The following is a 25,738-nucleotide window of genomic DNA, read 5'->3' on the forward strand; positions in this document are numbered from 1 at the left end:
TAGAGACGTGGACACAGAAGCCTTCACCAAGATAGGCCTGGTACTGGCTACAGGAAGCTGCCAGCCCTGGAAGCTAGCAGACTGCTAGAGTCCACACCCATCTACATCCTGATGATATCATGGAAGGACCTGCCAGCCACCCCTCCCATGCCAGTGGGATTCAGGGAAATGACAGGACTGAAATGTGCTCACCAGTGGCCTGTCCAGCACCCTCAGTGTCCCCACCATTTCAGCACTCGTTCTTACATTCCCAACTACGACCACTTGAACCCAGTATTTTTCCCTGTATTGACTTTGAACTCACCTACCTCTTTCAACTTTGATTCATCCTAAGTGATAACATCCGTGAAATCATGTGTTTGATGTCCCAGTTATTTTTCTCTGATTAAAAAAGATAGAGACCTATAAAGATTAAAGACATTCCCTCTAAAGACCACCTGAATTGCTCCACGGGCCACCACCAGTGCAGCCCCACACTTGGGCTCAGCCTGGTCCTCTCCTAGGGTCGATGCGAGGCCCCACTACTGTGACCACCGCAGGTTGGAACCCAGGCATCCAGATCTGTTCGGATCCACTCTCAAGGAAGCAGAGCCCCCTCCCCCCACTCAACGTCTTTGATGGCTGGTCCACCCCCTCAACTACCCAACACATGTCACGCTGATGGCTCTACGCCTCACATCTTCAAAAGGACTTTGAACAAATATTAATGACCCCTCCTTTTCAGAGAGGGGGGTGAGGCAGGAAGGCAAGCACCATCCATCCCATGCTGTCCTCAGCTGGGGGAAGAAACCAGGCAACGAAATTCCGTGACTTCAGCAAAGCCACAGGCTTAAGCAGGGGCCCCCTCCCCCTTCATTTCCCCCAATGGCAACTTTTACTGGCTTGCATTCCTCTTGCTGGGAACACTACTATTTAATTAAAAACGACAGACTTTTGTTTTCCTCTCCTCCTCCCCCCTCCCTCCCATCCTCCCAGCCTGGATGCCAAGGAGACCCACCAAAAACATGCGGGGAACATTTGTTATGGCTTTGAAGATAAAAGTCAATTGAAGCAAGCCCTCGCTGTATTTCAAGTTTCCCCTCTAGCATGGAGTAAAAGCTGCCTGGCAGTTTAGAGAGAGGAGAGAGAGAAAGAGGAGAGAGACAGAGCCTAAATAAATGTCATTCTGCAGGAATACTTTATGAAAATAAACAGGCTGAAAAAAAAAACAAAACTTGATTAATGGAAATCCTCTCTGTTGGCCTGTATTGAGCTGCAAATGCATCTGTTCATATGTCTAAATTGGATTGTTTTCGTTGGTCCTTAAATAAATAAGTACATCAAAAACTAGGAATGGTGGGGGAAGGGGAAGTTTGTGGTTCTGTTAAAAGGCTCCAAATGCCCTGCCTCCGCCCCCTGGGCCCAGTTCTGACCCTTCTGCTAGGGTAGTGGCCCCAGTTCCAGCCAGCCAGCAAACTGGAGGGCCAGGGAAGAGACAGCCTGAGCCACATAGTAGAGAGGGGAGCTTATCCCAGAGAGAGAGTACATTTAACACACCACACACACCCACACACACCACCTCCCTGCAATGGTACACACACACACACACACACACACACACACACACACACACACATCTGAAGACTCCACCAGCCTCACCCAAAGAACAAGACCAAAGAACTAACCAGACCTGAGGCTCGGTCTGTTCCCCCTCTAAGTTTAAAAAAAAAAAAAATTAAATGTCACATCAAAAAGTTGATTCATCCTTTGATCCTCAGCTTGCAAGAGTTCCACGCAGACCATCTGAAAGCCCTGTGCAGAGTTCTGGAGCTCACAGGACATCTGTGAACACCAGTCCCAGGCCAGACACAGGGGCTGGACTCACTCACTCCCCCATCCACTTGCTCCTGCAGAACCACTCTAGCCTTAAGAACCCCCTGGGTGAAGAAAGAGGGTGTACCCAGACCACTGTACAGACCCCCCCCAACCCCCACCTCCAAGGGCCACACTAAGGGGACAGCCAGGTCTCAGTGCCTCCAAACCCTACACTTGGGTGGCAGATGGCACTGATGAATGCCACAGACACAGTTGGAGGTGGCCACAGATCCCGGGCCAGCACAGCTCTGCCCTCTACCCAGACACTCCTGCCTGCCTCTAGTCCTAACCCCTCCCTGTGGAAAAGCTGGCCACAAAAGCAAAGCAGAGGAGGCCACCCCCCCCACACACACACACACAACAAAGCACAGCTTCCCTACCCACTGGACCTGTATCACCTCCTCCCTGGCACTTCCTCCCCAAGCAACCCTCTGTGCCCAGCTGGGCAGGAGATGGGTGCCAGCTTGATCGACAAGGGTCCTCCAAAGCATGGGGCACAAGTAAGGCTGGTGGGGCACACTGAGAAGGGATTTGGGGACCTAGACAATGTGCCAACAGGATGCTAAGGGGGGGGGACCGCAGACCCTCTCCAAAGCTGAAAGGGTGGAACAGAGTGGGGACCATACCCGGGTGCCTCGACCAACAGTGCCTGCCAATCTCAGCTGTCGGGGTCCTGAGACGCTGCCTGGACAGCGCTGCCTCCCGATCCACTCCTCGATGCCTTTCCTTGCCCAAGCAGCGCTCACAGCAAAGCTGTCACCTGAGGCGGGAAGAACACGAAGACCTTGAGTCTGGGTCCCCCCCTCCCAGCTGGCAAAAAGTTACCTGAAAATGAAGAGGGAGACAGAGCGGTACAGCGAGTAAAGGCTTGGCAAGAGGGTCAAGCGCCGCCGGACCGAGCAGAATCCAAAAGAGGGAGGTAGCCAAAAAGGGGGCTCGGCCGAGATCCTAAGTGCAACAAGGATTCAAAGGGTGAAAGCGAGTAGGCAGTATCCTGACTGAAGGAGTTAGGGAATCCGAGGAAGGAGCGCGGGAGTCAGGGACTGTGGAGGAAAGAGCTGAGGGTCAGGAGAGGGGGTGCAGTGGGCGCAGAGGCCAAGTTCTCCTGAGAAGGGGCTGGTGGCCAGAAGGAAGGCACAGTATCTTGGGGGTCTGAAGGGAAGACGCCGCCAAAGTGGATAGGGTTAGGGTCAGCAGTGGGAGCACTAGGCTGCGGGGAACGGGTAGGAGGGACAGAGGGGCCCCAAAGAGCGCTTCCAGGGCGGGGCTGGGGGCTGGGGCAGCCCTGGTAATGAGATCCAGCGGCTGGGCCGGCCGCGCCGCCTCCTTCGCGCCCCCCCACCCCGGCCGGTGGCCCGCGCTCCTACCTTCCGGGCTCTCCCTGCGCTTGCACACGGCGGCTGCGGGAACATCGCGCGCGGCGGCGGCGGCGGCGGCGGCGGCGGGAGCCGGAAAGAAAGGAGAGGGAGAGTTAGCACCGGCGGGAGGACGCGGGGCCGCGGCGGGCGAGCGGGCGGGGACACTGACCCGGCTTCGAGTGAAGTTTCCCCATGCTGGGGCGCGGCGGCGGGGCGTCCTAAGCCATGCGTCCGGCCGCCGACCCCGCGCCAGCCTCGCTCGCCTCCTCCTCACAGTCCGCGCGCCGAGCGCAGCCCCAGGCGGCGCCGGGACGCGCTCCTGCCGCCGTCGCCGCGGCCGGACTGACGCCCGGGCGCGCCGAGCCCCCTGCCCGCCGCCGCGGCCCCGCGCCTCCCCAAGCGCCCATTGGCCGGCAGCGGCCCATCAAAGGCGAGGCGGACGCTGCGGGGCGGGTAGAGGCGGGGCCTGCGGGTAAGGGGCCTGCCGAGGGGCGGGCCCTTAGAGGGCGTGGTCTGTGGGCGGGGACAGGGGCGGGGCCTTGGTGGGGAGGGGCTTTGCGTGTGCTGGGCCCCAAGCCCCCCGCGCGGACCTAGGGGCGGGAATGGGGACCGGGCGGAGGCTCTGGCCGCCCGGCAGTGGAGCAGCGCTGCCCTCGCTGGTGGTACTGCGACTTCCCTCTTCTCTGCACTTCCTCGGAGCCGTCAGAGTGATACTCGATTGGCTCGAGTTCACAGGTGGGGAAACTGAGGTTGCCACCGGTGACCTCAGCTGCCTGGTCGCACGCGTCCTCTGCTCTCCCGCGGTGTTGAACCTTCCCAGACTTCCCGTGCCCAGCCTTCTGCAGAAATTGGTCCCTTGTTTCCAGCCTCACGCCCTTTTCTTTGACTCCTCTAGGTTTTAAAGCGTTTTTTTTGTTTTTGTTTTTTCATTTGAGAGTCCAGTAGAAATCACCAGGACACCTCGTAGGCCAGTGCGGGTTCAGCCCACTCCTGTTAACGACAAGTGTCCAGATGCCCCGAGCTGTCCCCCAGTCGCTAGCAACTCTTCGCCCATGGGCTCGTGAGTGCCCAAACTGGGGTCGGGGCGAGCTGCCAAGCTGTGAGGCCGGGAGCGGTGAACCGCCGGGTCTTTGATCTTTCTTAGTTTCCGTTCCCCCCTCCCCCCTGCAGTTCTCCAGACCCCAAGGGCCTGTTTGTTTTGTCTGGGGAGGTCTCTGCAAAGGGGAGGGCCACTTGAAGGCTTCCACCCTACCTTTGTGGTCCTCAGAATGCTGTCTCTGCTGGCCACACCGGGGTCCTGCGCTAAGCTCATCCTGGTATCTGGCAGCCTGAGCGTGGGAAAGAATCAGTTCTGCTCTTACAGCTAGTCTCTGCTGCTAGCCTCAGTTTTATGATCTGTACGATGGATACTTAATTCTACCTTTTTATTTTTTATTTATTTATTTATTTATTTTATTTTTTTTTTTGCCTATTCCCTGTGCAGCGCTACTCAATAGAAACAGATGAGCTACGTTTGACATTTTAGACACTTCGTAGGAGGCCCTTTGTGGGAGGGGCCCTGGGACTCAGACTGCAAGCAAGCACTCAGCAACTGAGCTATGCCTTCAACCTTAGACGCCACAATTTTTGAAAAGTTCAAAGAAACAGGTGTTTCAGCCAGATGGCTCAGCTGGTAAAGGTGCTTGCCCCCAAGCCTGGGGATCTGTCCCAATCCCAGAGACCACGTGGTCACAGGAGAGGTCCATCTGCTGCAAAATTGTCCTCTGACCTCTACATGAGTGCTGTGGCACTCCAGTATCCACATACATACTCACTTACTAAATAAATAAATGTAATTTAAAAGTTAAGAGAGAAACAGGTGAAATTAGTTTGACCCACTATAGCCAAAATAACATCAATACTTTATAAGTTCCTTGTTTTGCACTGTCTTTAAAGTCTGATGTGCATTTTACCCTTGGAGCGCATCTCAAGCAGAAGAGCCACACTGCAAGTGACCTTTGCATGTGGCCAGTGGCGTCTGTACTATGAAGCACAACTCTGAGCATCTACCTGTCTCAAAGGACAAAAGAACCCAGAGCTGTGTGACCCTCCAGAGTGGCCCGGGTCATAGGTCCTGAACTGACAGGGAACATCCCGTAGAGCCCCTGCTACAGAAGTGGAGTTCCTGTGGGGTCCCTGCTTGTCTTTCTCACCCACACCCACACCAGTGCCAGGGGCTTCGAAATCAAAGCAAAACTCTTTCTCACAGAGCTTAGAACGTTGGTTACTTCCTTAAACCTGTCATGGCTTTCTTCTTTCATGAGAAAACAGTATCCCCTCTGCCCCTTGGGAACGTCTCTTTGCAGTTCAAAAAGAGATAAAAGCAAGGACTAAAACTCTGTAGTTACCAGCTTGAGTCTTAGGGGAAGTAAATCCCAAGTGTCTGGCCAGACACAGGGCCCCACCAGGCGCCTGGGACTTCGCTGCCGCCGGACCCCCACCACTTCCGCCCATGCATTCCCCTGACCCTGGCATGAGAAGCCAGAAGGTGGGCCCCGTGGGGCCAGGATCACCCGTCCAGGACTCAGAGGATGAACTCCCTAGCTGCCACCAGGCACCATCTACCTGGAGTGGCTCTTTGCCCTCTGTGGGCTCCCCATCCCGTCACTTGCTGTCTTTTTCTGTTTTAATAATTTATCTGGCCCATTTTCTTGGGCTGTATACTTACAGTGACACATCTCTTTCTTTGAAGATTTACCATCCTTTGGGGGAGGAGAACAGGAGAAGAAGGCCATGAAGAGATAAGAGGAAGAGGTTAGAACCACCGCCTGCATGGGGCTGCAGATTTCATGAGGCTGATTTGGAGAAATCTGTCAGATGAAGGGCAAGATTTTTTTTTTCAAAAACCCCATCACCCTGGTTGGCTGCCCATTTCCCAAGTTAAGCTATCTGATCTGGCTCCTGTCAAACGCCACTTCCTGGGATAGAAACCCTCCTGGGCCTTTCATACTCAAGGCACACTCTCTAAACAGCCAAGCACCTACCCCTCTGCATCCAGTTGGTACTCCTTTGTTTTTTCTAAGGAGCCTGTTTTCCCTCCTGTGACTGCTTGAGGACAGGCTTCCCACTGCCCTACATCTCCTGGTGTAGTCCCTAACATAGCTCCATCCACAATATGGAGCCTCAGCCCTGGGGTGAGTTATAGCCCATAAGAAGTAGAACTATGATCTGGGACTCAGGCTTGAAATTCCATCACTCGGGAGGGTAAGGCAGGGGCATTGTGAGTTGGAAACAACCTGGACTACAGAATGAGACTATGATCAGGGGAAAAAATTAACTCCCAGTTGCCCCTGATTCCTTGCAAGCCCCTGACTTGGTGGAATTTCTATGTTCCCTGGGGAGCTAGGACTGCTGGGGTCAGGAAACCTAGTTGTGAGGTGGGGGGTGGAACCCAGGAGGAAGGATGGAGATCTCCAGAGTAAGAAGCTGAAACAAGAATGGTAATTGGAGGCCCAACAAAGATGAACATCCAGGGAAGTGGTGGTGGTGGGGGGTAGCTAGTCCAGTCTAGAGTGCAGTCGGCAGCTGTCACTTGCTTGGACCTGTGCTGTAGCCTCTCTCCACTGTTCTGGACCCTGGGTGAGCTCTCACCACATCCCTGAGCCAGTGACAGCTCGTCCATGGGACCCTACCGCAGGTATAATCCAGGGAGCCACTTGGCTGACAGAAAGACTGGGAAAAAGGCAGCCAGGGGCCACAAAGCCCCAGCATTGGCTCTGGGAAATGCAGTGGAAGAAAATGGGCTCCCCAGAACAAGCAGAGGTTCCCTCTGTATTTGGACCTTAAAAGAAAGAAGCCAGAAGGCAGGTACTCATCTCCTCCAAATCCTGGCTGAATGGAACTTTTATGCTAGGAACTCCCTCCCCATCTAGAATGTTGTCCCAAGCTCAGGGTACAGGCATCCCTTGTCCCTCAAAGAAGCTCTCCAGTCATTCTTTTACAAGAAAGAAAAGGTCTTTGCAGTTTGTTCATTTTCCATTAAATGCAACCAACATAGGTTCAAACCCCACAACTAGTCTCCCTGTCCATAAACTGGAAGGAAGGACAGGACAGGTCAATAGTTTGTGTGTGTGTGTGTGTGTGTGTGTGTGTGTGTGTGATTGGTAGGGGATGTACATGTGTATGTGTACTCATGCATGGGGATGGGCAGTGATCAATGCAGGTGTCTTCTTCAATCACTCTTCACTTTATTTTTGAGACGGGATCCCTCAGTGAACCTGGTGCTCATCAGTTCTCCTAGACTATTATGTGGTCTACAAGCCCCAGAGCCCCACCTGGCTCCTCCTCCTCGGCTTTGGAATTACAGGAGTGCCTATCTTTGTACCTGTTTTGGTGGTGGTGGTGGTTTGGGGGTTTGTTTTTTGTTGTTTTGCTTTTTTTTTTTTTTTTTAAGCATAGTTTCTGGAGCTAAAATATGTCCTCGTTCTTACTTAGGAAGCACATTACCAACTGAGCTACCTCTCCAGCTCCCCAAGTTTTTTGTTTTTTGTTTGTTTTTTTTCCTGCAGGACTTGCCAGGGCCTTCAACAAGCAGCTGAGTTTTGCGGTTCCCTAAGAGAAAGGCCTCATCAACAGAGTGTCTTGAACTTGCCAGACCAAGACTAAGGAGCCCTCTGAGAAGTACCAGTGTCAAAAAGCATTCCTGGATTGTGCTGGACATGGTAAGTTCTAGCTCTCCTTCCAGGTTCCACATCCCGGGCTAAACTGGGAATGCAGGGAAGATTACTAGAGTCAGAGCCAGCACAGAAAGCATACTGGAGAAAGAGGGAGGCCCACTCCTAGTGACATACCTCTTAATCCTTCTCAAACAGTTCCACCAACTTGGGACCAAGTATTCAAACTTATAAGTCTATGGGGCGTGGGGGTATTCGCATTCAGACCACCATGGGTAGTTCTCACTGCGGAGATCACCAGCAATTGGCCTGAACCACCAGCTCCCCCTCCTGGCTCAGAATCCTTCCCTCCCACAAACAGGGGCTTGCGTGGCCCCTGCCCCCATATTGACACCATCTAACTCTTCATTCCTTGGATATAGCTGATTGGATGCTTCACCCATGAACCTGACCAATGGAGATCTTTTTGCAGCATCTGAATAGAAAAGCTCAGGGGCAACAGCCACTGTCTGGGTACCATGTAGACCGAGTGACTGGGAAACAGCATGGAGAGGAAGCAGGGATAGGAACAGAGATGATATTGGAGTTTAGCTATGATGTGCCCCCCTAAAAGGCTCTCACATGTCGCAGGCTTGGTCTCTGGTGGTGCTCTCAAGAAGTGATTAGATGCGGCCGGGCGGTGGTGGCGCACGCCTTTAATCCCAGCACTCGGGAGGCAGAGCCAGGCGGATCTCTGTGAGTTCGAGGCCAGCCTGGGCTACCAAGTGAGTCCCATGAAAGGCGCAAAGCTACACAGAGAAACCCTGTCTCGAAAAACCCCAAAAAAAAAAAAAAAAAAAAAAAAAAAAAAAAAAAAAAAAAAAAGAAGTGATTAGATGCATAGATGCATTCATAGCTGGGTGGCTATTGAGAAGTAGGGCCTAGTTGGAAGATGTGAGGAAGGCCGAGGGTGGTCATTGGTGGCTTGCCTTTGAAGGAATTGGCTTTTTTCTGCTTCTGGGTGGCACAAGGTAAGCAGCTTTCCCTACCATGCCTTCTGCCTCCCATAAGCCGAATCACCATGAAACTAAAATCTCAGAAACCATGAGACAAAATAAATCTTTCCTCATTTTAAGTTGCTTATGTCCAATATTTTGCCACAGTGACCAGAGGCTGGCCAAGATAGATGGAGACATGTAGAGACAGACTCGCAGAGAGATGACTGTCATGGTCCATGATCTCGCCTGTGTTCTGATCTTAAACCCCTAAGAGCCTGTCAGTCATTCTTTGCTGGACTGACGTCATTCACTGAATCTTCTTGTATGGGACATGTACTCTCAGCCTCGGGGCCTTGCTAAGATGCTCTGCCAATGGGGACTGAAGAGCGTGCCTATAACAGACCCCAGATGAGTGTGAGGCTCCCCAAAGGTGAGCCGTCTACTGAGGCTACACACCATGCCTTTATATGACTGGAAGCGGGGCAGGCAGCCAGGACTGTGACAAGAGGGACCAAGAGTCACATGTGCTTCTCTTTCATTAATGCCATTGTGCAATGAAGATGACGAGATGTCTCAATTCTACCAGAGTTGCAAATGTACAACATGGATAAAAATGTCTCTTCGTGAAGCTCACTGGCTAATGAGGAAGGGCATCCCAGGAAAGTCAGTGAAATATAAAGTGAAAAAAAAAAAAAATCAAGTGAGAGAAAGGAAGAAGGGCACACCAGGACATGCCTCATGATTTTATATAGACAGGCCAGAGTGGACAAAAAAAAAATTCAAAGTCTTGGGCCAGTGAGATAACTTGAGTAAAACACTGGTCACACAGACCTGATGATCCCACAGAATAATAATGAATAAATACATGTTTAAACCTTCAAAATGCTCAAAGATGACACTGCCCTCCACCCCCATGGCATCTCCTGGCTTACCCTAAGCCCTCCCTATAGGCATCACTTTGTTTCCTCTAATCTTGTGCTCAAGAGAAGAACAAGAGATGGAGAAAGCAGATTTCAACACGTACCAAGGCCCTGAGGTCACAACAAACTGTGGACACTTGGGAACAACCCAGAGGGCACAGGCTCTGAAGTAGAGAATACGGCATTGAAGGTGACGGGGCGGGGGGGGGGGGGGGAGATCATGAGACTTTTAGGGGCCACAGCAAGGACTTCAGCTTCGCTCAAGCGGGACAGCAAGAGGTCAGGCCCAAGATGATGGTAGCTGAGACCAGAGTGATCGCTGTGGAGGAGATGAAAGGAGTTGGAGGCTAAATATTCTGGGAAGTGAGAGGCCACTAGATCAACTAACATAAAGGACCTGGGGAGAGACAAAGAAGAGAAAAGTATTAGGGAAGATTAAAAGTTAGAGACTGAGCAACTGGATGAACGGGGTTGCCAGTGAGCGATGGGATGCGCACAGTGGAGCTGGCGGCAGGCTCAGACTGCGGCGGCGGGGTCTGCTGGGAGCAAACTATTCCGAGTGAACTAGTAGGTGTCTGAATCCAGGGATCAAGAGACCAACAGCTGGAACCACAAAGTGGTTAGGACACCTTGCCTGCTGCCAGCAGGTGTCGTAAAGCAAGACCCAAGTCTGGAAAGATCCCTGGGGGACTGGGTGGGCAGCGACAGAGAGAAGACAGCCAGGCACAGAGCCTGGGGCTGCAAATCACTGCTCACCCTCTCATCTATTCTCCCAGCCCCAGAGTGCCAACCAGAGCAGCTTCTCGGCCCCCACTCAATCCTTATGAGTCCACTCCTGGTGACCCTTCCCATACCTGCCCTCCATCCCGGCCCTCCTCCGCACCCTTGGCAAGCAAGTTCTAAGAAGAGCTGAGCTCTCAAAGCAGTGCTTTGTTCTGCCCTCCGTAGAGATAGATGAGAGAACCTGTGTGTGACCTCAGCATCTGGCAAGGGGCAGGTGGGGAGGAGGGCAGCTCCCTGTAATGCCCGGCATCCCACTGCCATTGGGGTCCTGATCCAACTTCATCCCCTCTGGGCCCACCTCACAAGACGTCTGGCCTGGCACATAGTAGGCTTGCCATAGAATAAATGGCAGAAAGAAAAGGCCCATCTGGCCAGAGATGACACCACGCATCTTTGCCCCTCAGCATCTCCAGGCTCCCCCACCACCATTCCGCTTCATCTGACTGTGCCATCCTGCAACTCCCAGTAGCCTGTACTGTTATCTTTATCACAGCACCTCAGAGAGGGCAGGAGAGCAGATGGAGGCTGATGCTCCTGCTCCAGAGCACTGTCATCTCTCGCCTGGGAAACCCTAAGGGACCAGAGGCAAGGACTGTCCATCTGCACCTCCCAGCAGCAAGCCGCCCGGCCTCCACCTGGCGCCTTTTTAACATCATCTTCCGAAGACTTCTCCGAGTGACAAGTATCTTTGTGCAGAGCCCCTCCACCCTCCCTGTCTCCTTGGATCCTAACTCTCACTGGCTTCCTTCTGCACAAAGGGTCCATTGAGAGGCAGGCAGTGGGGTGCCGCCTTTGATCTGGGCTTCTAATAACGTGTATGTTTGCGTCCCAAAGCAAGGCAGCAGCCTGGCTGGCTGGGGAAGCTAGGAAGAGCAAGTCTGGAGATGGTACCCCAGTGTGCATATGGGGGGGGAGGCACTCTGGCGCAGTCATAAACTGCCCAGCCAGTGAGGCAGCCATCAGCAGGCCTATCCTGGGTCCACCCTAGGGGAAGGGCCAAGTAGACTTGGGGGCAACTAAGTGTCATGCCCAGCAAAAGCGGGTGGCACTGCCACACTTTCCAGGCACAATCTGCAAATTAAAAAAATTTTGGCAACTAAATTTTTTAAAAATGTGACCAGGTATGGTGGTGCATGTAATCAAGCCCTTGGGAGGCTAAGTTAGGGGGATCATAAATTCAAGACCAGCCTGGAGTGTAGAGTAAAACCGATCTCAAAAGAAAAAAAGAAGGGAGTATGAAGCAGTGGAAAAGAGACAATGATCCCCATAGCCTGCTGCATGGCCCGTGATCACCAGCTCCTCCCAGAGGAAAAGCATGAGGCCTAGGAGGGATCGAGGCAGAAAGCCACAGAGGAAAGAAAGCACTGCCTGCTACCCATCTCCCAGGGGTCCTCGCTGGCCTCAAGATGACCCTAGTGGACCCTTGGCAGACGCCACCTGGTCAGTCCCATGTGCCAGGCAGAGCTGGACATGGAGGATAATGAGTTAGATATGGAGATGGAGTATGGGAAGCTGACTTTGCCATGCCTGGACGTTCTGTACAGGGTCTGTACATGGATTGTGCTTGAGGAAATCCCGGGAGAGATGGGATGACAGACAGTCACTGTCTCTGCTTGGTGGATGAGGAAATAGGTGAGGGATAAATGATGGGATTTCTGAGCAAAGTAGCCAAGAGCAGACTTCAATCCCACTGTTAGCTGGCCAAGCCTGTGGCTGGCCGCCACTGTCTACTGTCCTAGGCTGCAAGGCCAGGTACCCAGTGTTCTGATTAGCATGTGCAGTGCTACCCACAAGGCTCATATGTTGAAGGCAAGGTACCTAACCACTGGAGGTGGGTCACCAAAGCTGTGTCCTTGGGGTCTCTCTACCATGCCCTCTGCCCGGCCACCAGAACTGGAGTTCCTCTTGTCTTCCACACCCTCTGCACCATGGTGTCCTGGTTCACAGCAGGCTCAGAGACGACAGAGCCAAGTCATCATAGATCCAAGCCTTTTGAATCATGAGCCAAATGAATCTCCCGCTTTAATTCTTATTTCTCAAGAATGATGTAAGAGCTAATTAGCACAGCCAGGTTTATGGCATGTAACTCCTGGAATTGTGCAGGATGTGCTCCATACCACTCGAGCTGCCAGCCCTGTGGCAGAACAGACAGATTACAACAAATTAAGCATTCATCAAGGTAAGCACAAAGCCTGGGCTTAGCCCAGAAAGGAGAAGTGCCCCCCGCCCCAATCCCTCTTCCTAGTACAGAAAACATATTCCTCATTTGCCCGGACCTTCTCCTGCCATGGATGTTAGAAGCAGAGAAGCTGAGAGACAACAGCACTTGCAGATCATTGATTCATTGGCCCTCCGTCTTCTCACCTGTAAATGGAAAGCTTCAGTCATCCTCACAGACTTACTGGAGGCTATGCCCCAAGCGTCCCTGGAACTACTGGAGAGTGATGCTAGGCTGCACAGAGGGCTGCTGCCCACGCCTGTCCTCGCCCCCCAGCTGTGTGTGGACAACTGTGAGCCTCACTCACTTTATCACATCATCCACCACCTGCTCAGCAGGCCGCAGTAGGAGCTAGCAACCATGACTGTCGGCTCGTCGTTCTAATTCCATGACTTACAGTGGAGCCAAGCCCATCTCCTCCATACCGCCCCCCATAACTCTCCCTTTCTTCAGGCATCGGGCCAGCTTCTTCCAGAGCTCACTGGCAGCATGGCCGACCTTTGTGGTAGCATTTGTGATACAGAAGCAAAGTGGCGGACTCCTAGACAACAGGACATGAGATGGGCTCACACTGCCTGCTGGCTGCTAGACCTTGAGCAGGGGGACATGGAATAAGAGCTATAGTCTGGGGCTCCTTCATCTACTGCCCGGTTTCTGACCAGAGAAAAGTGGCCTCGCCACACGCGTCAGCCAAGGTTGTCAGTGCCACACAAACTGAGTGTGGTGGCACACACCTGTAATCTCAGCACATAGGAAGTGGGGGGGCGAGGGGGAATCAGACGTCTAAGGTCATCTTCATCTACACAGTAAGTTTAAGGTTAGCCTGGGCTTCACAAGACACTGTTAAAAAAAAAAATGTCAGAACTGAAATTCTCTTCTCCCGGACTAGAAATCACTGGTTGACATAATGTCTCAAGACCCAAAGCCCTGAGCTGAATGCTGGAGCACGGGCATTTCTGGACTGCAACTCTCCGTGGTATGAAGTCCTTCCCAGGGGCCTCTGCTGAGCTTCACTGTCCTCACATGTCCCCAGGGCCTCTTGTGCCCCTGCAATTCTAGAGTGTCCAGTAGCATCTTTGACGACTTTGAGGGTGAGTAGCAGGAGTTTCCAGTCCCATCCCCACTTCATCTCTCCTGCTCTCTGAGGCCAGTCCCCTTATCCAAGAGGCCAACCTGACAACCTTGAATGATGTGTGTGAAGAGGCCACCTCTCCCTCAGCAACTTCCCTGATCAGAAACCAGGCAGTAGGTAAAGGCGCCTCAACTTTATCTTAATCCACCTCTACCTGCTTGAGGCTTGCTTAGGCAGACACTCATCCAACCAGGCTACTCTCAGCCCCTCGATCCCAACTTTGCTTAACCTCCAATAAAAATACTCATTTTTGCTGGGTGGTGGTGGCACATGCCTTTAATCCCAGCACTTGGGAGGCAGAGGCAGGCGGATCTCTGTGAGTTCGAGGCCAGCCTGGTCTCCAAAGGGATTTCCAGAAAGGCGCAAAGCTACACAGAGAAACTTTGTCTCGAAAAACAAAACAAAACAAAAATACTCGTTTTCTGTTTTCTCATTTATTTGTTTGTTTGAGTGATTTTTTTTGAGATGGGCTAGAATCTCCCTCTGGCCAGCACCTGGCTCCTGAGTCTGAGTTTTTTCTCCGCCATTCTTCCTCAGCTTCGTCAACTCCTGAGACTCCTGGCCATCCTTGGGCATACCTGTCCCCTCTTCCTGCACGAGCCAGTTGGATCCCAGAGGAGGCCTCACCAGCACTCCAGGGGTCTCAGCAGCAGCAGGAAGCTCCCCATCACTCCCTCCCTCCCTCCATAGCTGGGGAGGGACTCTGGAGCTAGCGACAAGAATAATAATAGTTGTAGGTGGGATGGCTCAGTGGGTGAAGGTGCTTGGCTGAGCATGACCACCTGAACTCAGTCACCAAGACCTATGTGGTAGAAAAGGAGAACTGATTCCAGAATGTTGCCCTCTGACCTCCACAAGCACTAAGGCATACCCGTGCCCCCACCCCAACACACACACAACAAATAATAAAAATGCAATGTAAAATTTTTGTTAAGATGGACATTAGGGACTGGAGAGATGACCCTGCAGTTAAGAGCACTGGCTGCCCTTCCAGAGGTCATGAGTTCAATTCTTACCATCTACGTGGCAGCTCACAACCATCTGTAATTCCACTTCCAGGAGCTCCTAAATCCTCTTCTGTCTCTACAGCCGCTGCACATAGGTGGTGCACAAGCATGCAGTCAAAATGCCCATGCACATAAACAAAGCTTTTTAAACATTTAAAGAATAACGGGTACAAGTAATAGGGGTGTAGTCCTGCACTGACACCCCACTCAGTTCACAATAGATGCCACACGCTTCACTCTAAGGTGGCTCACTGAGGGGCTGCCATTAGGTATCATGCTTCTTCTACAGGCACCCAGAGGTTCACCAAACAATGCCAAGATAAACCCAACCTCAAGGAGATAGGGTGCAAGGGGGTGCCACTATGCACACACATGAAAGATGGATTGATATCAGGAGCCAGTGTCTGCCAGCACTTGGCACAGAGCCAGGTAAACAGCAGGCCTGCAGCAGAAGTGGCTGTTATCCCTTTATTATCACATTTAGCATCAAAAAATAATGTTTTCTTTGAGAATTTTTGGTTGCAAGGTAAACGATTTGAGTGAACTGAGACAAGCCCAAGCAAAAAGGAACTTCATGGGATCACATGACCCAAGTGTTGGGTGGCAGGTGATGGACAGCTTCAAACTAACAACCTGGGGAAGAGTGTAAAAAGAGAGTTTTGGGGTTGTTTGTTTGTCTGTTTTTGAGGTGGGGTCTCCTGGAGCCTAGGTTAGCCTCGAACTACAAATCCTCCCCACCTCTGTTCCCTGAGAGTTGGGATTCCAGGCGTGCACCACCACGCTGGGCATAAGAGAACTATTCTTCCCCAGCCTCTGTGAGAAAACCATGGAAAAGAACACTGGTCTAGCTTGAATTGTGTACTCATTCCTAAACCAATCACAATAGGAGTCTGGTTGGTCCAGCTCGAGCCAGATGCCCAGCCCTACGATCAGACTGATGGGCAGCCTCACCTCAGCCAAGCACAAGATGGGAAGGAACAAGTGGCCCAAGAGAAGGGGCAGCATGGAGAATGTAGGGGGATATCCCCACAACTTGACTCTCGGCCCACTTTACAGATAGGGAAAGTGAGTCTGGAAGCTTCTGAGTAGCTTGTCCATGGTCATGTGGCATAATGGTGACCTTGGAACTTAGTCTAGAAGTGTTGGCTTCCATCTATTCCCCAGAGCTGCTCTTCTGAGGGGAGAAGGACGGCCTGAGCTGCTGCAGACTTTCCCACACATGCCACTGACTGTCCCTGCCAGTCCCTGTGAAGCCAGGCTTTAGTCACCCTACAGGAAACAGTGACAATAGGAAGCCAGCTTAGTAAGACAGTGATCACTTCAACCCCCAAAAGTAGAGCCATATGTATGACACTGTGACTGCCCTGCAAGGTGCCTCGGCAAGGCAGCTTTGGGATTCTGTCCCTGTGAACAGAACCATGTGAGCTCATGGCCTGGGGTCTCTCAAAACTGAAGGGAACCTTGAAGAGGTGGTACCTTCAAGGCATGTCCCAGAGTGATTTAAGCTTTGGTAGCATACGGTCTGGGGGTCATGGATGCCCTTCCCTACACATCCCCTTGACTGTTCACATCCCGTCTCGCTCTTCCTCTGAAGCCTTCTTCTCTAGGAACAGCCTGGAGTTTTCCTCCTTGTCACCAACATTTTCAATCCTCTGTCCCCCTCCTGAGTGTTGAATGAGGAACACAGCTCCTCTGGTGAGCTGATGTCCCTAGCGTGACTGTGAGCCACCTTTCCCTCCAAGGGAAAGCGCACACAGAACACAAACTGAGGGGCCACATTGGAACTCCACAGCTAACTCACAGAAGTGGCTGTCCTGGAAACCATCAGAGTGAGACTCACGGGCATCCCCACTGCTCCCTTCCTAACTCTCCCTTGGTGTAACAAAACATGTATCAACCTTCAATAAGAAACGATGTATTGGGGCTCGTGGTTCCAGAGGCTCCGGTCGGTCACTTGGCTCTCTTATCTTTAGGCCTATGGTGAGACAGAGCATCCTAGTAGAAGCCTGTGGTGAAGGAAACTACTTGCTCACTTCATAGTGGCCAGGAAGCAAAGAGAAAGGAGGAGCCAGTCTCCCAATATCCCCCCTCTGGGGAGTTTCGGAGCTAGGCACCTAAGTGGAAGAAGTAGACCACGAGAGCATGCTGGGGATATTTGATCATAGTGTGTGAAGATGTGTCTCTGTCCTTCCTTGCCTGCCTAAGGCACCTTCAGATTGGTTTAATAAAGAGCTGAACAGCCAATAACTAGGCAGGAGAGGATAGGCAGGACTTCTGGGCAGAAATAGGAACTCTGGGAAGAAACAGATTCTCAGGGGATTCACCAGCAAGACATGGAGAAAGTTGAACATACAGTATGGAGGAGAGGTATCAAGCCATGTAGCAGAACGTAGATTAATATAAATGGGTTAATTTAAGTTTTAAGAGGTAGTTGGAAACAAGCCTGAGCTAAGGCCGAGCTTTCATAATTAATAAGATGTCTGTGTCATTATTCGGGAGCTGGTGGTCCAAAGAAAGACCTGTTACAGGAGCATGCCTTGGAAGGATACATCTTGTGGCCCAGTCCTCCCAGTAGACATCGGCTCCGAAGTTTCACCTCCTCCCAGTAGCACCACGTGTTAGGACCAAGCCTTTAACACACAAGCTCTAGGGCAGTGAGCCGAGACCCCTTTGGAATCACATATCAGATATCCTGCATATCAGATATTTACATTTCCATTTGTAACAGTGGCAAATTACAGTTATGAAATAGCAACAAAATAATCTTATGGTGGGGGGGCACAACAACACAAGGAACTGTATTAAAGGGTCATAGGATTAGGAAGGTTGAGAACCACTATTCTAGGGAGATATTTAAGATCCAATCATAATAATGACTATGTCTTTCCTGACTAAATCTCCCCTGAGGCTGCAGCCACCCCCTCTGCACTGCATTGCCCAGGTGTGGCTGATTGAAACAGCTAAAGTAAATGACCCATCGCTGCCCAGGAATCCCTTGGACCAGTGATGACCCTGTGAGCGCAGAATCCAGGAAGGAAGACCTGGGAGACAGAGGATGTCACACAAGCAGTTTGAAGATTCTAGCTCATCTCAAAAGCAAAGAAAGAGAGAGAGAGAGAGAGAGAGAGAGAGAGAGAGAGAGAGAGAGAGAAGAAAGAAAGAAAGAAAGAAAGAAAGAAAGAAAGAAAGAAAGAAAGAAAGAAAGAAAGAAAGAAAGAAAGAAAGAAAGAAAGAAAGAGAAAAATGAGTATTTTATTGGTGATTAAGCCAAGTTGGGATTGAGGGATTGCTAAGTTGGATGGGCTTAGGCATAAAGCAGGCGGAAGTGGATTAAGGGGAAAGTTGAGGTCCCTTCACCTACTGCCTTGTTTCTGACCAGGGAAGCTGCTGAGGAAGAAGTGGTGGGAATGAGGCTGGGCAAAAGCCTGGGTCCAGCCTGCTAGAAGATGAGCCGCTTTTGTTTTCTCCTTCCACGAACGCTCAGTGTCCGTCCTTTATGAGGACACTAAAGGTGTCATGCATGGGTATCGTCCCTTAGCTCCAGCTGAGGCCCCTCTGCCAGCCAGCAGCATCTACTCACCCTGGGTATCTGTCTGTCACCTTGGATTTTGAGCACCAGTGAGTCACCTGGAGAGGTGACTACGTCCGAGAGAACATCTCTTGGTACACAGCTGCCCCACTGAATGACTCGTGCCTGAGGTCAGTAGAGGCAATCAGTTGGTGTCTTCAGCCACCAAATTTTATGGAAGTTTGTCCCATAGCTGGAGATGAAGAACACCAGGTTCAAGTTCTTAGTCTCCACAGACACCTACTTCCCAGCCATCTTGCAAGTCCAATACTGGTCATGTCATTCTTCCGCCGGAAGCCTCCTGTGGCCCCTCATGGTCTCAGCACAGTCTTCTTGGGTGTGGGAATGCAGATCAAAATCACCAGGGCAGCTTGTAGAAAGCAGGCAACTGCTCAGAGGCTTGTGACCGGGCACCATGCTGCAGCAAACACCCTTTGTGGCAGATGAGGCATTTCTCCTCTACCTGTACCATGACTCCAGGTGGGCAGAGTCTACACCAGTGTGTTTGACTCACTCGTGTGATTCATTTGCTCAAATGAATACAAGCAGAAACGATATGGTGCCAGTTCCAAGCCAAGGGCTGAAGAGGCAACACAGACTTCTACATCTTCCTCTTGTGTTCTTGCTGTTTCTCACGAAAGGCTTTGCTCAGGCACCCAAAATGAAAACCATCCAGAAAAACTCCAAACCCAGCCCCCACCCTAGACCCCTGCTCCACCAGTTCTGGTCAAGTTCATTTGTTACCTCAGCTGATTTGAAGATCTGTAAAGAGAAAAATAAAAGACGTCTCACTGCATGTCCTGAGAAGGGTCACTTGTTATGAACCATTGCTGTAGTCAGTGCTGACTGATACAATGAGGGATTCTGGAGTGCATCCCTAATGAAGAACCATTAGACCAAAACCTGCATCTCTTCCTCAGTCTAGCTCCTGTGTTTATCTAGCCTCATCTCCCAGCTCCCCAAATCAACTATAGTTTTGGTGCCAAAGTCAAATTCAACCATGATTAATCCTACCAGAAAGGAATCAGTAGTAGCTACAAAATTAGACTGAAAAAAAAAATACAAAAAAATTCCAAGACCAAACCAAGCCAAACAAACAAACAAACAAAAAAAAAAAAAAAAACAGAAAAGTCAGGCAGCTGGGGTCCAGAGGCCACAGGCATGTTGGAGTGGAGCCCACCACTGGGTCCTGAAGCTACTGCTTACAAGGACCAGCTCTTCCTGTCTTAGTCAGGGTTTCTATTACTGTGATGAAACAGCATGATCAAAAAGCAAGCTGGGCAGGGCAGGGCTTATTCGGCTCACACTTGAGCACTGTTGTTCATCACTGAAGGAAGTCAGGACAGGAACCCAAATAGGGCAGGAACCTGGAGGCAGGAGCTAATTCAGAGGCCATGGAGGGATGGATGCTCCTTACTGTCTTGCTCAGCCTGCTTTCTTATAGAACCCAGGACCAGCAGCCCAGGGATACCACCACCCACAATGGGCTGGGCCCTCCCCTGTCAATCACTAATTAAGAAAATGCCCTACAGGCTTGCCTACAACCCAGTCTTATGGGTTTTAAGGAGGCATTTTCCTAATTGAGGCTCCCTCCTCTCAGATGACTTTAGCTTGGGTCAAGTTGAGGTGAAACTATCTACTACACCTCCCATCAACTCTATTATACCTTTGCTATTATGCGGTAAGAAAACATATATACAACTCCTAACAGAGAGGCACACACTGGGCAGACCAAATCCCCACAAGTGCCCCTCGTTCACACCGTGTACAAGTAACAACTGTATTTGTATGTACAAAGCAGAAGTCCTTGAATAAGTAATCACTCATGTGGATGCTTCATGAGTAAATGTTACAATAAATAAATGAAACACAGAGATCCTGGGCCTGGAACTAAATATGTAGCCCTCCTCCTTTCTTTTTTTTTTAATATTTTAATTTCTAAAATTAAAATATAATGACATCATTTCGACCTTTCCTTTCCTCCCTCATTCCTTCTGTGTGCCCACCTTGCTTTCTCTCAAATTCATGGCTTCTTTTTGTAGAACTGCAGTCTGCTCAGTCCATATAATATTACTTGTATTATATGATTTCAGGGAGACTACTTAGGGAGCAGCCAACTACCCAGGGCTAGTGATGGGTCTTGGAGGAGAAACTACCACCATCACTTTACCAAACCAGCACAATCCCTAACTACATTCTAAATATTTCTCCTTCTACCCACTGGTAAGTGGAGTTCTCATCCCTGGTCTAAGAAATGGCTCTTCGCAACCCATGGAGACCACTGCAGAAAACCACAGCGGATTACTACAGAGAACAAGTGAGTCTGTGGAGCCCAGCCCCAGCTGATACGTCCACAACACATCTCCTCCACCTAAGGCTCAGGGACCATAGCAGAAGAGAGGGCAGAGAGATTTTAAGAGCCAGAGGAACAGGAAGTTTGCTGTGAGACTGTGTCTCCTAGAAACGTCAGAAGCTACACCCATGACGTCTCATCAACATGGCTGCTGCCTAAACAAGACCCGAACAAGGACAGTGCCAACAGACATGCTAACACGGAGGGGTAGGTTCCAGGGGTCCCAAACCCCAGACAAAGAGCAACTAAGGAATGCTAACGGTGGAGGAATATTCTTCCCCACGGAAAAGGTCCCCCACTGGTTATTCTCCTTCTTTTTAAAGTATCACTACGGAACCCAGGGTGGCCTGGAACTCATAATCCTCCTGCCTCATCTTTTGAGTGCTGGGATTACAGGCATACACCACCATGCCAGCTTTGGGCTGAGATTTCTTTCTTTCTCTTTTTTTTTGGGTGGGGTGGGGTGGGGAAGCAGGGTTTCTCTATATAGCCTTGGATGTCCTAGAACTCGATAGTAGACCAGGTTGGCTTCAAACTCACAGAAATTCTCCTGCATCTGTCTCCCTAGTGTTGTGATTAAAGGTGTGCATCACCACCACCACCACCACCACCACCACCACCACCACCACCACCCCTCTTGGACTGGGATTTCAACATTCTGGTTTTGAGCTTAGCCCATAGGACCTGGGTTTCTAACCCTTCTGTTCAGAAGTGCTTTGCAAATGAGCCACTCTGAGGAGGGCACCCCGGAGCCTGAGTGGGTGAGTTCTGGCCACAGGGGCAAGGCTGCCTAGCTGCACTTCTGTGACTCCGTAGCCCTAACTCCGTCATGAAAGTCTTTCCCTTCACTTCAGATCTGTAGAGGTGACAGAGTCGGGTGCCGCAGCCATGTCTCCAGAGTGCCTTGCTTCCCATCGTCAACAGGCTGCCTCGGCTTTCCAGGGACCTCGGTCCAGGTCACTTGTTCCCTGCTCATGCAACCCCAAGCTGTGACTTTTACCCTTTGTGGGACTGTGCTAGACCTCTTCCGGCCACACCTTCTCACCCGCTGTACATCTCCTCTCTGGAACTTAGCCTAAGAGAGGGAAAGGGGGAAAAACATAGATAAATAAAAATCCCCGTGCTGGCTGCAAAGCTCACTGGGCTCCTAGATCCTTTCCGTACTTGTTGCTTTATTAGCTCATCCACCCTATAAGGGGTCTTGATCCAACTTAAACGATGAGGAAACAGTCTCTGAGAAGCTAAGATGCTTGCTCGAGGCAACGTGGTTAATGGCTATTGAGGTGAGACTGTATGCACCACCTCCCACTAGGAACACATCACCAAGGAGGCCGATCCACATTTTTCTGAGTTAAAACGCGGGATAAAAACCACAACCCAGGGCCAACAAGATGACTCAGCGAGTAAAATGGCTTGCTGTGAAGACTGGCGATGTGAGTTCAACCCTCAGAGCTCGTGGAAAGGCAGCTGAGAACCAACTGGACGAAGGTGTCCTCTCATCTCTAGTCGCATGCCCTGGCACACAAACCCACACATGAGCATAAAGGCAATAACAAACAAGCAAACAAATAAAATTCCGTCTGCTGGCTAGGGAGCTCAGTGGTAGAGCACTTGCTTAGTATGTAAGATGCCCTGGGTCCAGTCCCCAGTAGGCAGCAGATAAAAAAAGGCAACCCCAAATCTAACTACTAAACAGGCCTGAATAATAGCCTGGGGATCCCAGGCATGGGAACTGACCTCACTTGTTGTACCCGACCCCACCCCAGCCCGAGCTGATTTGCTTTTCCAATCCAATAGGATAAGCATGCAATCGGACATTCTCCCCCACGCCCAATACTGGAACAGAGACTTGGAGACTGAATGTGACTTCTCCGGGATTCTCAGAGTGGAAGGCGGAAGGAACACTTTGCCCTGGCCTTGTCATTCTCTGGCATGAGCCTCCAGATCTGACTCCTCAGCCCTTCCTCCATTTTTGGGTTCATTCTAACAAAAGCCCAAAGGGCTCAGATTTTCCCCAGCCCGTACTGCAGCTGTTGACTAGACAGCATCAGTGACGGACAAGCTGGTACCTGGAGTGGCCAAACGGTTCATGAGGGACATAGGAATGGAGAGGGCTAGATAGCCTTCTGGAAGCCACAGTCCTCTGCTACTTCTGGTGATGCAAGCATGACCTTTGCTGTTTAAAGTGTGCTGGCACCTGTCAAGTTCACCCGATCAGGTGGGGCTTCACCTGAGTCTTCCAGATAAAAATTGGCCTTATACATCATCACAGAGACAACTAGACAATGTGGCAGGAAGCTGGAGCCTGGGGGAGGGGAGGGAGACCTGGGCTCTAGCTGTACCCTGATATTACTGTAATTAATGAGGCAATTCCACGTAATTTATCTGGTAATCAAGAAGAGTTTATTTTGGGGATAACTTACAGCCAATAGGGGTTGGTTACAGGATTCGGGAGAGATGGTACCATCTAGCGGAGAACTCTGGCTTGCTGTCCCATCCAGCTTCCAGGATCACGAGGAATCCAGAAGGGCCAAACACGTACGCACCTTAAGTCTTAAGGGCCTCCCTCTCAGCCATGCCCCAGGGGCAGGTCAGCCCCAGGGGGAGGTCATAGGCAGGTGTGGCAGTTACCTGCTGTCACTCTAGGAACAGCGTTTCAAGGTCAAAGCTGGAACAGCTCTACCCACTACACCCACTACACCCTGAATTTCCTGCATCCACTGGGTGGGAGTGAAGACCCACTAAAGCCATCTAGCTCTCACAGGTTTGGTTGTTTGAGAAACCCTGAGGACCCCTGCCTGGCCTACATCACTATACACTGGCTGGATGGGAAGGTCCAGGTGGCTGCCAGCCTGGGAACATTGTTGAGATTTGAGAGCCTATGGGTGCCATGTTCTTGTCCTTCTAGTTCCTTAAGATCCTGGAGGAGGGGTGTCGCTAACACCAGTCTTCTCTTGATCTTGTCTAGTAATGGTTGGCCCCATAGCAAGATCACACTTTTTGGTCTCCCGAGCAGTGGTGAGGGAATGAGAATGTCCCCTGCTGTCTCCCCACATTTGAATACCTGGTCCCCAGTTGGTGAGACTGCTTGGGGAGGTGCAGGAGGTGCAGCTTTGCTGAAGGAAGTGTGTTGCTGGAGGTGGGTTTTAGAGCCAGGTCAGTCCCGCCACTAATGATTCACTCTCTGCTTTGGGTTTGCGGTTCATGATGTTGGCGGTCTGCTTCCTGTTCCTGCTGCTCTGTGCACTGCCTGCTGCCATGCTGGCCACCATTACAGATGCTAATCCTCGGGACTGGCCATAAGTCCAAATAAACTCTTTCTTCTACAAGTCCCCTTGGTCATGGTGTTTTAGCACAGCAACAGAAAAATAACCAACGCACTGTGCAAATGGGCCTGAGCAGCGTGAGCTGTGTCTGCCTTCCGCTGTATTGTAGAGAGTAAACCCCAGCTCCAACCCCGGGCTGGCCAGACAACAAGGCGGGAGCTCTGAAGTCCTCAGCCCACAGTATGGACTCCTATCGCCCTCCTGGCTCCTCACCTGGAGCTTCATACAAGACAACCTCCTCTTTTGTCTCCGTCACGTGCAGGGGACTTTCTCCATAGCAGCAGCTTACCCGTCCCCAGAAGCTGCCTCCTCACCCACCTCATGCCCTGTTCTCAAATGCCTTCCCTACAAAACCAAAAGGCCAACCTGCACCAAGTAGACAATAGGGGAGACAAGGAGAGAACCGGAAAGAGAGCAGTCGCCAGACACCCCTCTCCACTTCAGTCATTTAGAACTGCCAACTTAAAAGCTACCATGTCATCATCAGAAGCAGACATGCCCATTATTTTTCTTGAAGTGACAGTTACTTTGTTCACTTTTGAGAAAACATCTGCTCAGGTCTGAAAACCATGATTCCTATCAATCCTTCCCCGTCACCTCAGGTAAAATGGCGCTGGGGATGTCAGCTCGCATTTCAACTGCACTAATGATTTGCTTGTGACAATCCAGCTTCAGATGCAGGAAGAACACAGGATGCGCATTTCTGCTTGGTTGCATTGAATGTTAAAACAGACTGTCCTCGAGGGCAGAGAAAAAAACCAAATAAACAAGTGCTCCTCCTTTGGGGACATGGCAAGTGATTCTGTCTCCTCAACTGATTTTTGTGCGACCACAAATGCATCTCCGCCTGATAGGTACCCCACACACTGGCAAGGGTGCCTGCTGCCGTTCATCACCATCCATGCAAATGCCAGCTGCTGAAGAGGACCGATAACATCTCACTGTGGTAGGAAAAAACCTGGACTTTAGAGACCCCTGAAAGGGCTCTGGGCTCCTCCAGGCCACATTTCGTAAGTGTGGCCATCTCTATGCTGCCTTTTGTCACCAGCACGCACACGCACACGCACACATGCATAAACAGAATTTCACTCATTGGATTTTTAAAGTGGTATTTGAATATCAAAAAGCAGAAGGACGTCATCTCAGAAGAAAGGACAGCCTTTAAAATAAGTTCATTTGGTATCACAAACAACTCCACATTGTCCTCAGGCTTCTAGTTTGCCAAGGCCAGGGGCAGATGTTGGCGTGGAAGGCCAGTGTTTGGAAACAGCCTCCAGCCAGCCTGGCATGCCTCTCCTTGTGCAGAAGAGAGAAACTTTGCCTGAGGGGCTGAGCACCAGAAGGACACACAGCTGGAAATGGCCCAGCTGAGCCTACTGGCCCCCTAGGCAGGGTACTGACCCACAGGAGGGCTTGGACGCCCCTCCCCAGTCTCCCCGGAGTGATGGGGCAGACTCACCTGCTAGAATGTGAGGTTTACTAGGAATAGGCTGAGGCTGAAGTGGGTGGCGCCACTCTAAGAGCCTAGAAATGGGTTCATTCATTAACTATCACATGGTTGCTCACAGGCCCAGTGCAGACTCTGTGACT

The 25,738-nt window shown here is 51.1% G+C and overlaps 1 protein-coding gene and 1 long non-coding RNA gene across 2 annotated transcripts in view; both read right to left on the reverse strand.

Annotated features, from left to right (window-relative positions):
• Nkd1 (NKD inhibitor of Wnt signaling pathway 1) overlaps positions 1 to 3,569 on the reverse strand; it is a 73,875-nt gene extending 70,306 nt beyond the window's left edge. Inside the window, exons 1-3 of the mRNA XM_076571742.1 lie at positions 3,382 to 3,569; positions 3,222 to 3,254; positions 2,481 to 2,614 (exon numbers count right to left, since the gene is read on the reverse strand). Of these exons, the coding sequence (XP_076427857.1) occupies positions 2,481 to 2,614; positions 3,222 to 3,254; positions 3,382 to 3,406 (192 nt within the window). The 5' untranslated portion in view covers positions 3,407 to 3,569. The remainder of the gene's footprint in view (positions 1 to 2,480; positions 2,615 to 3,221; positions 3,255 to 3,381) is intronic.
• A 14,670-nt stretch (positions 3,570 to 18,239) lies between these two features.
• Positions 18,240 to 25,738, reverse strand: part of LOC143273250 (uncharacterized) — a 49,213-nt gene continuing 41,714 nt past the window's right edge. The window contains exons 3-4 of the long non-coding RNA XR_013051175.1: positions 21,823 to 21,897; positions 18,240 to 19,231 (exon numbers count right to left, since the gene is read on the reverse strand). This is a non-coding gene — a long non-coding RNA (uncharacterized LOC143273250). The remainder of the gene's footprint in view (positions 19,232 to 21,822; positions 21,898 to 25,738) is intronic.

This window comes from Peromyscus maniculatus, chromosome 5, assembly GCF_049852395.1.
Source record: "Peromyscus maniculatus bairdii isolate BWxNUB_F1_BW_parent chromosome 5, HU_Pman_BW_mat_3.1, whole genome shotgun sequence".
NCBI lineage: Eukaryota > Metazoa > Chordata > Mammalia > Rodentia > Cricetidae > Peromyscus > Peromyscus maniculatus.